The sequence below is a fragment of the Eriocheir sinensis genome, chromosome 17, assembly GCF_024679095.1.
Source record: "Eriocheir sinensis breed Jianghai 21 chromosome 17, ASM2467909v1, whole genome shotgun sequence".
NCBI classification, from domain to species: Eukaryota; Metazoa; Arthropoda; class Malacostraca; order Decapoda; family Varunidae; genus Eriocheir; species Eriocheir sinensis.
The window spans coordinates 2,127,250-2,142,251 of record NC_066525.1 but is presented as its reverse complement, the minus strand read 5'-3'; the positions used below and the strand labels follow the sequence as shown (position 1 = coordinate 2,142,251).

Here is a 15,002-nt window from a genome sequence, read left to right as displayed (position 1 = left end):
TGTGGTAAGGTTGCTAGGCGACGAGGAATACCTGGAGCTGGCGTGTGCTCAGGTAAGCATTTCTAATTAACCTGCTGCAGTCTACCTTTCGTGAGTGCCAGGTGAGAGTGAGGTCGGTGTTCTTAGCCGCTAAAGACTCATATCAGTAATTTCTAAAGACCATAAAAGAGGTAAAGAGGTGAGCATTTCTAATTTACCTGCAGTCTACCTTTCGTGAGTATACCAGGTGAGAGTGAGGTCGATGTTCTTATGCTAAAGCCTCACATTAATTATTTATAAAGGCCTTAAAGGAGGTAAAATGCGTTCTTATGGGTGTTTTAAAGAGTTCACGATACAGAAGCATTGTCAAACTCCCACCAGGGTAAAAAAAAAAATACCCATGGAAAAGCCCACAGGTCCTACAAAAGCCATGTCAAATGTGTGTGCTTGGGAGACGTACGAAATGTTCAATGATATGCTCTGAAATTTTAATGAGTTATAACCAGTGGAATTTCTTAGCAATATGAGTATAGGACAGCGTGGCATGTGACAGTGTTCAATAATATAAGCGAGGGAATAACCAAGAGGCATAATTAAGCAACCAGGTAAGAGAACCAATTATTAACGTAGGTATATAAGCATAGAATGAAGCTTAATGACTTACAACCAGTGGAGTTTCGTAGGTATATGAGTAGAAAATAACATGGGATGTGACACTTCAGTAATATAAGAGAGGGAATAACCAAGAGGCATAATTAAGCAACCAGGTAAGAGAACCAATTATTAACGTAGGTATATAAGTATAGAATGAAGCTTAATGACTTACAACCAGTGGAGTTTCGTAGGTATATGAGTAGAAAATAACGTGGGATGTGACACTTCAGTAATATAAGAAAGAAAATAAGCAATGATAGGCCTAAAAACGTAGGTAAGTAGGTAGATAAGCCCAAAGGTATTATCAGATAGGTATAATGAGTGTGACATTGATTTTTATCTGTACGCAACTGGGTTTTATAAGCTATATGCGTACAGAATGGCGTGGCATGTGACATTGAACAGTAATATAAAAAGGGGAGCTCAGTAAAATGAAAGGGGCTTTGAAAACATAGGCAGACACAGGTATAAGTCAGTTGATGAGTGGTATACATCATTATTAATCTGTGCGTAAGCTTGGGTCATATTTTAAGCTTGATATATGATTACAGGAAGCAAGGAAATGATATATAGCCTAGTTAAAAGAGGAAGGAAGGAAGGAAGGAAAATAAAATAACTGGAAAATGACAAAGGGACGAATTAGACAAGTTTGATCCTTTTGCAGTGTGGTATAATATCTCTCTGGCTTTTCATGCTATCTATACTGCCCTTAAAGTTTGTTATATACGATAGGTTATGAAAGCAAAGTACGTAATGAGTTAAAAGGACAGTATATCCCAAGTACAAAGCTTAATTAATATGCAACTGAGCCCTATTAACTTATACGTCTTTTTAATTCACAGGGACATCACATCATTTGCCAGCATGTACGAGAGAGGGACGAGTGTGCCTTTGAAGTCCTCAGCCTCACTCTTTCCAAATAACTTATGTCGAGTTCGTGTGAATGGGACGGTAAGTCACTATTAGGCTATATCAGTTATCAGCAGTATAATAACTTGCCCTGTGGTTCATTTTCATTGGTATATCTCAGCAATGCAGTGCTCTATCCATTATCAAAATCATATTAGTATTATCATCATCCTAGTGTCAGTAGCTATAGCATCTTATATTTATCAGTCATCAGTGTAATATGATGTCCTGTAGGCAACTTTCTATATTTTTACTGGAATATCTCACTTCGAATGCTTAATTAGGCTATAGAACATCAACTCTTTTAATCTTATTCATCTTCGAAGCTACTGGTTGAACATTTTAGGCTATACTTAACTTACATTTCTATCTATTTACAGTATCTATCAATCTATCAATCTATCTATCTATCGTGTGTTGCAGATGTACGCAGGTGTTGCCCACAAAGATGAGATGAACATCGTGTGTCCCATCACCTCGAGGGATGAACCAGGTCGAGTGGTGGTAGCCAAGATGACCTCCTCAGCCCCCTCAGGTGCTACTATAATGCAGGTATGTGTGTGTGTGTGTGTGTGTGTGTTTACCTGGTTGTATTTACCTAGGTGTGGTATATACAGGGTCTGAGCTACACTCGTGAGGTCTCTATATCTAAATCTCTAGCTATTTGTCTAGTTTTTTTTTCCAGCTTTGCCTCCATCACCTCTTCTAATTCATTCCAAATGTGTGTGTGTGTGTGTGTGTCTGTGTGTGTGTGTGTGTTTCTTGTAGCCTACTATTAAACTGAACGGCGCCTAGCTCATATTAATATCTAAAATTTTAACCTAATTTATCATATTCTTTTAAGATAACAAAAAAAGGTAGTTCAACTGAGAGACAAACAACTTAAACATTTCTAAAGCATAAAAATGGAGAGAAAATAGTCACATAGAACAAATAATCATTAAATTTCTACATATATATCTTTCCGTACAGAACCATAAAGTATAAACCAATAAAAACTATAACAGAAGCCCTGAAAGACCTCTATATATCATCTACCTTTCCCCTTATCCAGGCGGCGTGGGTGGAGGTGCACAGGCGTCCCTTCCTCGTCCTGGCTACCACGAAGGGCGTCCTCTTGTTCGACTGGGACGGCTCGGTGCTGCGCCACGCCCACCTCCTGCCAACCCCACCCCTGGAGTCCCCTTTCTCATTCACCAAAGGCATCGCGTCCCTCTACACCGGCTACATCTGCGTTGGTATGAATCTACTTGCTACAGGGATACGCAAGGGATATTTGAGATACTGAATGTGATTTTGGTTTAAGGCTGACGATTCTGACTTTGATTACAGCTCGATTTTAATGTTATGTTGATGATGGCGTGTGTCTTTGCTACAGGGATATACACGGGAGAGGTTTTGATGTTCAGCGTGACGGATAATGGAGATGTGCTTGGTACGGAGAAGGTTACCCTCCACCCGTGCCCTATCAATGCGCTGGCCTCCCTCGGGCAAGTACTGGTGAGCGGGGACGATGAAGGAGGGATTGTGGTGTCTCAGGAAGAGGAAGGTTCACTCTCCAAGATCTGCTCCATTGAAAGCTACGAGTAAGTGGTACCCGGATTGTTATTATTGTTAGTAGTAGTAGTAGTAGTAGTAGTAGTAGTAGTAGTAGTAAGTGGGACTCATATTGTTATTATTGTTAGTAGTAGTAGTAGTAGTAGTAGTAGTAGTAGTAGTAATAGTAGTGTTGCTGTTGTTGTTGAGCTACACGAAATGACATCAAGGGAAAATTTTATGTATCAAGTATACGTGAAAAAATACCGAAACCTTTCCAAATTATTAAAAAAAGTGAAGATTACTGAACTGTATAACTCAAACCTCCTTCCATAAGACTCTTAGGACCTGAACAGCGAAACAAATTCATATTATTACAAAAAGGGCAGATTACTGGACTGCTTAACTCAACCTTCGCCCACGTCCCTCAGATCTCCAGTAACGTGCATCGCTGTATGGAGTGGACAAGTTCTGGCGGCATTCCTCTCTGGTCACCTCAGGCTTTTCAACTTGCAAGGACAAATACTCGCTGAGGTATGTTGAGACTTGACTAATATGAACATGGAACAATAAGGCATGTCTCTTGTTTATTCTTATAGTATGGGAAACAAGTTAACTGCAAAAAAACAAAACTATAAAGCCCGCTAAGCATAATAGAAATGAATTGGCTAAGAGAGAGATCATTTTAGGATGAGGAGGTGTCTAGAATCTGGATACTCCCCTCTTGAAAGCTAGTTTAATATGCTTTAAACTGTTATAGGAAGCAGCTCAAGGGCAAAAACAAAAACAAAACAAAAAAGTACACTAAGCACTAGCCTACTCCTAGAAAATAATATAGTAATGACTGGCTAAAAGAGAGATCAATTATTTCATATGGGAAAGTGTCTTAATACTCCCCTCTTGAAAGCTAGTTAGCTATAGGCTACTGTGGCATATATCAACGTTTACAGTGCCCTGGGTGTTAATAATGTCAGGGTTATGTTATCAGGTCTGTGCGCACGCTTGTTCCATCACGGGGCTCGACGTGGCACAAGAGACGGGGTTAGCGATCTCAGTTAGCGAGGACACCTTCGTTCGGATATGGCAACTACACCTCTCCTCCCCTGAGCTACCCGTAAGTCTGACGCCAAGTTGCATCAGTCCCATATTCTCAAACGCTTTCGGCTATCACAACATATATTTCCAAAGGCCACCAAGGAGATTAGTCGAGTTCTCATAAGTGGTTTTCATTCTCACCTTGCAGAAAAAGCCTTGTCAAACTATCACCATCAAACCTCGTATCAATTGTGGGTGTGTAAGCCTTGACATGTTTGAGGATATGGGCTCGTGTTTACATGTATGCGTGTTTGGAAATAGCTTGAAATTTACTTGTTTCTGCATGTATAGTGTATGTTATAGTAGTTATTGTACTATTCAGTGCGATAGTTGTGTTGTTTTTGAAGTCCCATATACAACACTACAACCACCGCTACATTTAAGAACAAACGTTTTATAGCTCTGCACCAACATGAGGTTATAAACAAACAGCAAAGAATGATAGCGAGGGTGTTAGCGAATGAGGAATTTAATAGTGTCAGGGTCTTCACAACAGGCCGGCTTTACTATATTTTCTATTCAAAGTTTCAAGACTAAAGATGCTGAATTCAATGGTAACTGAGTGTGTTGTTGTGTTGCCTGGCAGATCGAACACAAGTACAGCGCTTCCGAGGAGAACGCGGCGCTGTGTGGTGGCGTCTTCACGGACGATCTTGGCTCTGGGTACGTCCTGGCCAGCTACGATTCCAAGGAGCTGATATGTTACGCGATGTGAAGGCCAAGGAACCGAACCCCCGACCAGCCGATGTGAGAAAAGCAGGGATTGACTTGTACGCTTATGCCGAATATTAGCCTATAGTTACCGCCCCCCGCCCCCCCCTGCACACACACACACACACACACACACACACACACACACACACACACACACACACACACACACACACACACACACACATTATAGGACAGTTCATGACGAAATAAAACATCTCTTTAAAACTTTAATATTATTCTTAAATTAAGAATAAATTTATAGTCAGAATTTCAACATCTGTATCAAAATAATCATAAATATATGTATGTACAACAATTCACAACATTTACAAAAAGTGTCAAAAAACTTCCCCTACCTAATACATTGAAATGCTAAAGTATCTACATAGGCGCTTTTTTTAAAGGAGTATCTGGCCAAAACACACACACACACACACACACACACACACACACACACACACTCAATACGCACTTTGCCCTGCAGGACATACGTACGTGTTTCCGCCTGCGGCAGATGAAAAATGGAGGAGAGGCGAGGCCACATCTGACCTCATAGTCGATAACCGCATTAAAGCGAGTGAACGACTGGGTCGTGTGATTATCCTGAGCTCCATTCGCAGGGCGACTACAACACACACACACACACACACACACACACACACACACACACACACATACACCCACCCACCCACCCACACACACACACAGTCGCAATAACACGGTACAGTCATATTATACTGGACCTATATACATACACACATATGATTTATTTTTTGTTTGCTTGTTTGTTTGTTTGTGTGTGTGTGTGTGTGTGTGTGTGTGTGTGTGTGTGTGTGTATTACACGTATAGGGGAATAACAATATATCAGGATATGCCCGCCTCTGATATCTGAACCTGAGCAAGGTTTTCCTTTTATCCTACCAAGAATAAACTCTCACATCTAGCAGCACTGCCAACCTACCGTTCCGCGCGTCGGTAAGTCACCCAGTGTGAACCTAAGGATGAGCAGTTATCGCCACTCACGACTCGGGGCCGCAACGCACCGCCGCCGGGGACTAGCGTGGCCGCCACTCGGGGCCACTTGGGGAGAACAGAGGTGGGAGACAGGTACGGCCGTGCACACACGCGCCAAACACTAAGGTCCACATTCGTGAACGTACCGGGCTCCATCACGACTATTTGCCAAGCCCACAGAGAAGATCAGCTGGGTTTTGATGGATGATTTTTCCCGTTAATGGCGCAGAAGTCGGGTAAAACTACCACTAGCATCACAAAACAGTCCATGAAAATACCAGGAACTTTCTCCACGAGAGGCTTTTCAAACAGGCGTACCAAGGTGCCGATACGTTTAGGAATACGGTATTAAATCCTAAGTCTTAACAAGTTATCATTTCCAACATCGATTATAGATTAATGCGTAATTAAACCATGGATGGTCTAAGGTACTCGAACATTAATATTTAAGAGTGACATTCTCATCTCCGATTGTGTTATTATAACTTTGATAGAATTAAAATTACATGTTAATAAATCATTTACCTGTAGAGTCTTTCGAAACAACAATGCACAAACTCGTTACGTACTGAGTGTTGGTGTCTTGAAAAAGGTGAGTGATACAATGAGTTATTTTGGTCACAGCATGAAGAGTCACAAGACCTATAGAGTCTCGTGGCACCAGAGGACTTGTGTAAGTATAGGGAACATGTCTTCGTGGCACATAGACTAACAAGAGTATTCCTTCAAGAGCATTCCTTATGTCATCTGAGATTCGGGTTCGGGTTCGGGTTTGGGTTCGGGTGGCTATCTCTATAGTGCTCAGTCAGTATCCGAAAGATCCCGAGTCCGCGTCAGGCAGGTGAGCACACACACGGTGGTTTACTCAAGAGCCGTTGTCTCTTGGAACCATAAATATACCCAGGCTGCATGGCATACCATCCCACTTCAAACGGCTGCTTCACCTCCATACACACCGTTCGTAAGCCTCCTGACGGATCTGCAGGACTCGCAAATCAGAGCCAACACGCACAGCCACGCGTTCACACTATGGCAGCACGCGATTTTGGCACAAGAATAAACACAGATTGCACAGAGTTCTTCCATGTGACATTTTCGACCGTTTAAGCTTAGTAGCAGTTAGGGATATATTCCATGGCAGCCTCAAGGACAATGTAGGCTGCCCTGCATCGAGGTTAATTTTCACTCGTGCATCTGGGGCAGGAAGACTTCGGTTTACCTCACATGTTCACACCCACACAACCAATGAGCACTTTTTATCTGAATTGGCACCTGGAAAATGACGGTCTTTCCTTTATTTCACTTCCTGGTTGGTTATTATGTATGGTCTGCCTTCACATTCCTTTTTCACACTTGCTACATGTCCCCGAGTCTCATGTCGCGCCTCTGGGACTAAAGACTGCCCTTCACAACTTGGTCTCGTGCGTGTTGGCCAGATTGCGGTGGAAGGCTGCGTGGATACGAGCCCGAAGAGGGTGCTGGGGGTGGGGCGGCGACTCAGGGGCCACGTGGTTGTTGTTATTGGCATTGTTATGATGCGTGTGAAGGAAGCTGTGATGGTGGTAGTGGTGATGGTTGTGGTTGTGGTTGAGGTGAAAGTGAACGGCATTGTTGAGACGGCTTAGGGACTCCTCCAAGTCTCCTTCGTCACACGAGTCGACGTCTCCTGCGAGAGGGAGAAAGAGATTGAAAGGAGGCGTTACAGAAGAGCCTTGAAAGATTCCCTATTTATAAACAGTTAGGTTAGAGACTGAGGATACAGGGAAAGGCAATACCAAGATCATTCATTCTTTGATTAGTAGGGAGAGAAGTGGGTCAATTTTGAGTGGAAATATATCTATAGACACTTATAATGCTCCCACGTACCGTCACTGGAGTTGGTTGAGGCCATGAAGTGATCCGTCCTCACAGCTTTTCTCGACTTGGGTCTTCGGTAGTACTTGAACTCGCGAGGCAGCGTGTACGACCTGGGCAAGGAGATCTGACTGTCGAGGTCGGAAGGGATCCTGTACGACTTGTAGATCACCTTGTCCCTGTTGTCGGCGTTTTTGTCCCCTTTCCTGTTCCGCCGCTTGATGGAGTGTTTGGAGTAGCTCGAGCCGCTCATCTCATCAGAGGGAAGGTGGTAGTTGTTCCCGTACTTCCACCGAGGATCTTGATAGTCGTAATAGATCCTGGTGTTCTCTAAGTAGTGCGGCGCAAGCAGGATCTCCGGGGTCTGGGATCGGTGCTTCCGGTGGGCAGGGGCGGGAACGGGCGCCGCAGAAGGTTCCACCACCAGGTATGTGTACTCTAGAGGTTCTGGTCTCAGCCATGGTTGCTTCTTGGCGCGAGGGATGGGCTGACGCAGCGTGCCAGACTCCGAGATGTCACTGGGGTGTGGTCGCTTCAATTTCCCAGCCTTGATCTCTTCCTCGATCTGGCGCAGTTCCGCAATCTGCTGTTGTTTCTTTTCCTGGAGCTTCTGTTGGATGTTGACCCTGGAGCCCACACTGCCCTCGTGGTCACTGGATATCGACTGTGGCAATGGTCGTTTCCAGAAAGGAACCACTCGGCCATTGTTGTTCGGTACCCCCAGAGAAGGCAGGACAGGCACCGGCGGGGGCACGAAACTAGTAGGCTTCTTTTTCTTCCTTTTGATCCCTGGGTTGAAGCGACACGTGAAAACCCCAGGCACGTGAAGACCATCGGTTGGATTGTGGTGGTGTTGGGACGGGTGGTGATGGTGGTGGTGATGATCGTTGTGGTTGCTCCGCGCTTCACTTGTTTCGAGGTTGTTGGGCTTCGTTGTTCCGTTCTGGTGGTGGTTCGACGCGATGGTGCTGTTGTCGCTGGCGGAGAGCTCGTTCAGGTAGTAAGGGAAGGGCATGCGGTGAGATTTGTCCGTACACTGGCCGAGTTGGCAGCCTGAAAAGACACGCAGAAAGGAACATTGTGAGAGCAGATTCGACATTCAAGAGCTCGGAAAAGTATACATTAGATAACATTTACATCACAAAAATGGTTTAGAGAGGGAAATACGATAAAATACAATCCTTAAATAATAAATTTCTAGTTTGTGACGAAGTTATATGTATAAGTAAACTAGAATTCATTAGGGTATCATTTGGGTTGATTGGGATATCATTTCAGTTCGTTGGGGTATAATTTGAGTACACTGGGGTATTATTGAGTTCATCTATAATTAGGGTGCAGTACCTGTGCATGACGAGTAAGTGTTGATAGACGAAGACACAGTGTAGTTATGCTTGAGTCTCTTGACGTGGAAGTGTTGGTAGTAGAAGATCATGAATACGACGCCAAACCCAAACGACACGAAGACGAGGGCGGTGACCGGGTACTGATACCAAGGGGAGGACCTGAGCCCGCCCAGCCACACAGCCACCAGTAGGGCGTTCTCCAGAAGCATGGTGATGTAGAAGGCAACCATCTTCTGTCGCGCATTGATCTCCTGTAGATTGATGTAGCAGAAGATGTAGCAGAAGGCAATCAGCATGGAAAAGATCACCTTCTTGAACATTGGCATTTTCTCTCCGTGGAACACGTTCTTGGGGGAGATGAGCCACAGGAACATGGAGACCCAGTGCAGGGCGATGACCAGGAACACCCAGTAGCCGTACAGCGTGGCGTACACCGTGAGGGCCAGGGAGCGGGAGGTGATGGTCCCCAGCCTCCATATGAACTGGAAGATCACGCCCAGCCACGTCAAGATGAGGCGGTGGACGTTGTGGCGGCGAACGTTTTTGTTGAAGGAGGCGAGCGCCCAACACACACTGAAGAGCGACAGCGCCGTGGACACGATGTTTAGGTCGGTGAGGTGGGAGAGCGAGGGTTTGCGCCATATCAGGTACAGCTGGATGAGCAACATTGGTGCCGCTTCGCAGAAGGCGTGTACCAGGCGCAGCATGCACAGGTCACGCACCTCATGCTTCACGTAGCGCAGGTCCACGGGGATGAACAGTTTGAAGTACCGCCACAGAACACCGCCTTGGAAGAAGTGCAGCAGGATCATGAGGCTAAGGTCGCAGTCCTTTTTGGCCAAGTCTTTCCGAAGGCTGGACAGATACCACTTGAGGGAGCACAGCTGACACACGACCAGGGACAGCAGCACGCACGAGAGGGACAGCGTGAACCACACCACCTCCTGCTGCTCGTACAGCGTGTAGATGGTGACCACATCGAACACCACATCACAGAAGTAGGAAGCCAACGAGATGATGTTGAAGAGCACATCGCACAGCGGAAGGAACTCCTGGGCCATGGTACAGCTGCTGGTTTTCCTCACATCCTGCCACCGCCGCCCTCACACTGCTCCTGGAAATGAGAAAACATACGAACTAAGACAAGAGAAGGGCCACTGGATACCTACAAATTAGAAAACAACTCAGTATTATACGCAAACTAAGAAACGTATCGAGGCTCTATATATAGCTGGGTAAAACAACAAAGGAGAGAGAGGCAGATAAACAGAGACGCACACACACACAAAGACACACACAATACGCCGGAACATCCCCCAACGAGAGAAAGGCAATAACACACGAACTACACCCCCATACATCGCTACCGGATATCGGCGAGTCTTCAAGAGGCTGCGACAAGGCCTGAGGGGTCATATTCACACACACACAGTCGCTCCAGCACACACATTTGACAAGGCTTTCGTATGGAAGCTGTGGGCATTTTCAGAGGTAGTTTTATGATCCTGATGGTAGTATGATCATTTTTTTGTCCCATGAATGTAAGAAAACACTCATTGGACCTTTGGAAATAGCTGATGTGAGAGGAGCAAGCGTCTGGGAATACCCGACCCTGGCTGAGAGCGGGAGGGAGACCCGGGAGGACTGAGGAAACACATACTGCATCTCATTAACATTGGAAAGGCGGAGGAAGCGCGCGAGTGTTGTTCCCAGCTATTACTCGTCGATGGCTTCCTGTCTTGTAACTCTATCGCTTGCTGGTACCGAAGGCCGCATGTTGTGTAGCTTACCGATAAGATTACTTTTCTCTCCTCGTTTCCAGCTTTCAACCGACAATGCTTTCATGTGGCTCACTTTTGTTTGTCTATCTTCATCTCCCGTCAGTCACAGTTCAGTTTTTAGTTCAAAGGTTAAAAAGGATATCAGTCGGTGTTATAATGAGTGTTTTTTAGGTTCATGATACAGAAGAAGGGTCAAACTACCAGAAGAGTCTTAAAACTACCCTTGGAAATGCCCCAAACTCCTACGGAAGCCTAGTCAAATATGTGTGGTTGAGTGGTTGACCCTTAGAATCGATCGCCTAAAACCTCAGACCTAAAACACACCGCAAGAAATTATCGAAGCACTCACACCTGTATTTATGTTACCAGGCATCTACTTTTAACATAATTCCTTCCTCATAGCCTTGGAGTGTCTTTTCTTACCCTTATCCAAACATCACAACGACTAGACGCCTCAGGAAAGGACTCTCTATATATGTTTAAGAATACGACCTCTAGAGCCACAGAACCTCCGCCCTACGAACTTCCTCCCTCACGCAGGAAGCCGATCACGAGGTATTGTTCTTCCCCACGGCCTGCTTTGAACTCTAATGTGCCTCTTCCTCGCGTTACCCACCCACGTGATCTGTGTCAGGCTGTATTGTTCGTGCTCCCAAACATACACGTGAAACCAATTGAGCGATGGGTAAAGAAAGTAGACTTAGAGATAGCTAACAAACAGACAGACAGACAGACAGATAGATTGATAGATAGATAGATAGATAGATGAATATATTGTTTACTTGATTTATGGATAGACAGATAATGTAGTGAAGATTAATACACATACATACATACATATATACATACATACATGCATATATAACACAGATAAAGATAAATAAATGGAGAGAGAGAGAGAGAGAGAGAGAGAGAGAGAGAGAGAGAGAGAGAGAGAGAGAGAGAGAGAGAGAGAGAGAGAGAGAGAAATACATGCATACATAGGTTAGGTCAGGTTAGGCTAGGTTAGGTTAGGCTAGGTCAGGTCAGGTCAGGCTAGGTCAAGTTAGGTCATGCTAGGCTGGGCTAGGCTATGTTAGGTCAGGTTAGGCTAAATCAGGTCAGGTCAGGTTAGTTTAGGTTAGGTTAGGTCAGGCTATGTTAGGTTAGGAATGAGAATAACACCTTCTTTAATCAGATTTAGGTTAGGTAATGTTAGGCTAGGTTAGGTTAGGTCATGTTAGGTTAGATCAGGTTAGGTCAGGTTAGTCTAGGTGATCAAGTTAGGTCAGTCTATGTTAGGTTAGGAATGAGAATAACACTTTTTTAATCAGATTTAGGTTAGGTTAGGTTAGGAATGAGGTTAACAGTGAGATTATCTATTACCTCTATATCTTTTGCTCAGCCTTAGGTAGTTAAGTAAGAATGAAATAACACCTTTTTTAATCACATTTAGGTTAGGTTAGGTTAGGTTAGGAATGAGATTAACAGTGAGGTTATCTATTACCTCTATATCTTTTGCTCAGTTTTAGATAGTTAAGGAGGAATGAAATAACGCCTTTTTTAACCATATTTAGATTAGGTTAGGTTAGGTTAAGAATGAGGTTAACAGTGAGGTTATCTATTACCTCTATATCTTTTGCTCAGTTTTAGATAGTTAAGTAAGAATGAAATAACACCTTTTTTAATCACATTTAGGTTAGGTTAGGTTAGGAATGAGATTAACAGTGAGGTTATCTATTACCTCTATATCTTTTGCTCAGCCTTAGGTAGTTAAGTAAGAATGAAATAACACCTTTTTAATCAGATGTAGATAGTTAGGTAGTAATGACAGTAACACCCATTTTTTTTCACTCTGAGTTTAATTGCATCTCAATACACTACAAGTTACAAGTATTTAGTGTTGATGGTAGCTGTCCCGAATTATAATATCTAGACAAACATCGGAGCTACAGTAGTATATATATATTTTTTTTTTCAACTTTGCATTAACTGTTAGTGGAATGCTTGTCAATAGGTAAATGGTACATACTGTTAGGAATACAAGTCTAAATGTAGTTCTCTCTCTCTCTCTCTCTCTCTCTCTCTCTCTCTCTCTCTCTCTCTCTCTCTCTCTCTCTGCTAATTCATCTTTATTCATCTGCTTATCAATGTTATGTTTCTTGATTGATTTGTTATTTATTTTCCTATCTATATATTTATCCTTTTTTTCTTCGTCTTTTTTTCCTTCCTTTTGTTGATTTCCTTCTATTGTCTCTGTTTTCCTGTATCTCTGTTCATCACTAACTTTTCTACTTCGTCTTTTTCTTTGGTTTTGTTGATTTCTTTCTCTTCTGGTCATATCTCTATTCATCTCTATATCAATTTTACCCTTTTTTCTTCATGTCTTCTGTTGGTTTTGCTGATTTCCCCTTCTATCATGCCTATCTCTTATCTCTATCTTTATCACCCCACCTATCTATCTATCTCTATCTTGTTCCTATTTTTTACTCAGTTCAATATCACCTCCGTCTCGCGCACTCTCTGTTTCTCTTACTCACGGTTCAACTTCAACTCCATCTGACAACCACCACCACCAACACCGTCGCCTGGGTCCTCTCTCACTGACTAGGCGGCACATACTGGAGCTCACACTACACCACTATAGGGTTCCTGTGCCTCTTGTGTTCATGCGTGACCCGGTTCTCACACCCACCCCTCCTCGGACCCCGCCCCTCACGCCTGTATGGAGAATTTAACGCGAAGACAAATAGTAATCTTTCCCTCATTTTTTCGTCGTCCGATTGTAAGGTCCGTGTCTCTCTGTCTCGGTTTCTGGTGTAGGGTAAGGCCACTCGTGTATGAATAAACTGGAACGTTGGTCTTATATTAACACCACGAATTGGGTTATCTAAGTTACATTGTTTCTTGGTCTTAGTTAGTGTACCTCCCCTTTCTCTCTCGCTATCTGAGTACACGGTTTTTCTTTCTGTTTTCTCGCACTTAACACCAACACAAGGAAAGTAACGTAAAAAGAAAAACCCTAATCTTAACCTCACGTGACATCCTTTCCTAATCCCTACAAACCTTTCCTCGCCTCCCTTGATCGCTGGGAACTCATCTACATCTGAATACATGTTTTTCTCTTCCTGTTTTCTCGCACATAACACCAACACAAGGAAAGTAACGTAAAAAGAAAAACCCTAATCTTAACCTCACGTGACATCCTTTCTTAATCCCTACAAACCTTTCCTCGCCTCCCTTGATCGCTGGGAACTCATCTACATCTGAATACATGTTTTTCTCTTCCTGTTTTCTCGCACACAACACCAACACAAGGCAAGGGACGTAGAAAGGAGTACCCCCATCTCAACCTCACGTGCCATCCTTCCCTCGCCCATGCAATCCATTTCTCGCCTCTCCTGAACGCCGGGAGCCCATCTCACTAACCTGCAAATCTATGTTGGGGCTGCAAGAGGCTGGGCTACATGGGCTGGAGTGCTGCCAGGCGTTTCCTCATCCTCTGTCACTGGATGTCAACAGTATACAAACCACGCCATGTTGGAAAACGCAAGACTGTGGCAGGAGACTTTAGCGGACTGTAATTTAGCGCTGCGTCCCATGCCGGCGTCAGAAGGAAGCTATACCCGGGAACAGCAAAGCGGGGATGTATTTTCCACCTCGGCATGAAGAGATGGCTATTCGAACGCGGTATAAGGCGAGAAAGGCGATGGTATGCGAGGAATTTAGCGATTTAGACGTGCCAAAAAGGGTCAGCGGGCAACACACACCTGGGCACCTCCACGTAAATCCACCGAACGCTACTTTCTGACATATGGCCAAAACTACCCTCGTCCGTACTCGGCAGCGAAGAGAGAGACGCTAAAATACAAATCACGCCCTCCCAGAACACAAGCATTGCACTATCTCTCCTTTAAAGTGCGTATGGGTGGATGGAGAAGGCTTGGGGGTGGGACAGGGAAGGGTAGGTAGGGAGGGAGAGAGAGAGAGAGGAGGGGGAGATACCGTAGGAAGGGCAGAGAGAGAGAGAGAGAGAGAGAGAGAGAGAGAGAGAGAGAGAGAGAGACTGGTAAATTACTACTACGTGTTTCCTTATATTATTCTGCAAGTCGTGCGTAAGAAAAATACATAAGTTAGTGC

The 15,002-nt window shown here is 44.2% G+C and overlaps 2 protein-coding genes across 6 annotated transcripts; one reads left to right on the top strand and one right to left on the bottom strand.

The window, feature by feature from the left end:
* The first annotated feature begins 5 nt into the window (after window positions 1–5).
* LOC126999753 (WD repeat-containing protein 54-like) lies at window positions 6–5,473 on the top strand. 4 transcript variants are annotated; one of them, XM_050862609.1, is made up of 9 exons: window positions 7–52; window positions 1,476–1,584; window positions 1,966–2,094; window positions 2,597–2,780; window positions 2,921–3,128; window positions 3,510–3,612; window positions 4,067–4,192; window positions 4,760–4,920; window positions 5,372–5,473. In XM_050862609.1, exons 2-8 carry the CDS (start codon window positions 1,498–1,500, stop codon window positions 4,886–4,888), a joined length of 966 nt encoding a protein of 321 aa, XP_050718566.1. In that variant the 5' UTR covers window positions 7–52; window positions 1,476–1,497; the 3' UTR covers window positions 4,889–4,920; window positions 5,372–5,473. The 4 variants fall into 4 exon arrangements, with proteins under 4 accessions (XP_050718567.1, XP_050718566.1, XP_050718564.1 ...); XM_050862607.1 differs by lacking the exon at window positions 7–52 and adding an exon at window positions 57–101 and having other exon boundaries at window positions 4,760–5,473; XM_050862608.1 differs by lacking the exon at window positions 7–52 and adding an exon at window positions 88–178 and having other exon boundaries at window positions 4,760–5,473.
* A 242-nt stretch (window positions 5,474–5,715) lies between these two features.
* Window positions 5,716–14,882, bottom strand: LOC126999749 (uncharacterized). 2 transcript variants are annotated; one of them, XM_050862598.1, is made up of 4 exons: window positions 14,292–14,882; window positions 9,101–10,216; window positions 7,769–8,809; window positions 5,716–7,568 (listed from the first exon to the last, which is right to left on the bottom strand). In XM_050862598.1, exons 2-4 carry the CDS (start codon window positions 10,161–10,163, stop codon window positions 7,309–7,311), a joined length of 2,364 nt encoding a protein of 787 aa, XP_050718555.1. In that variant the 5' UTR covers window positions 10,164–10,216; window positions 14,292–14,882; the 3' UTR covers window positions 5,716–7,308. The 2 variants fall into 2 exon arrangements, with proteins under 2 accessions (XP_050718555.1, XP_050718556.1); XM_050862599.1 differs by lacking the exon at window positions 14,292–14,882 and adding an exon at window positions 13,403–13,483.
* Window positions 14,883–15,002: the final 120 nt, after the last annotated feature.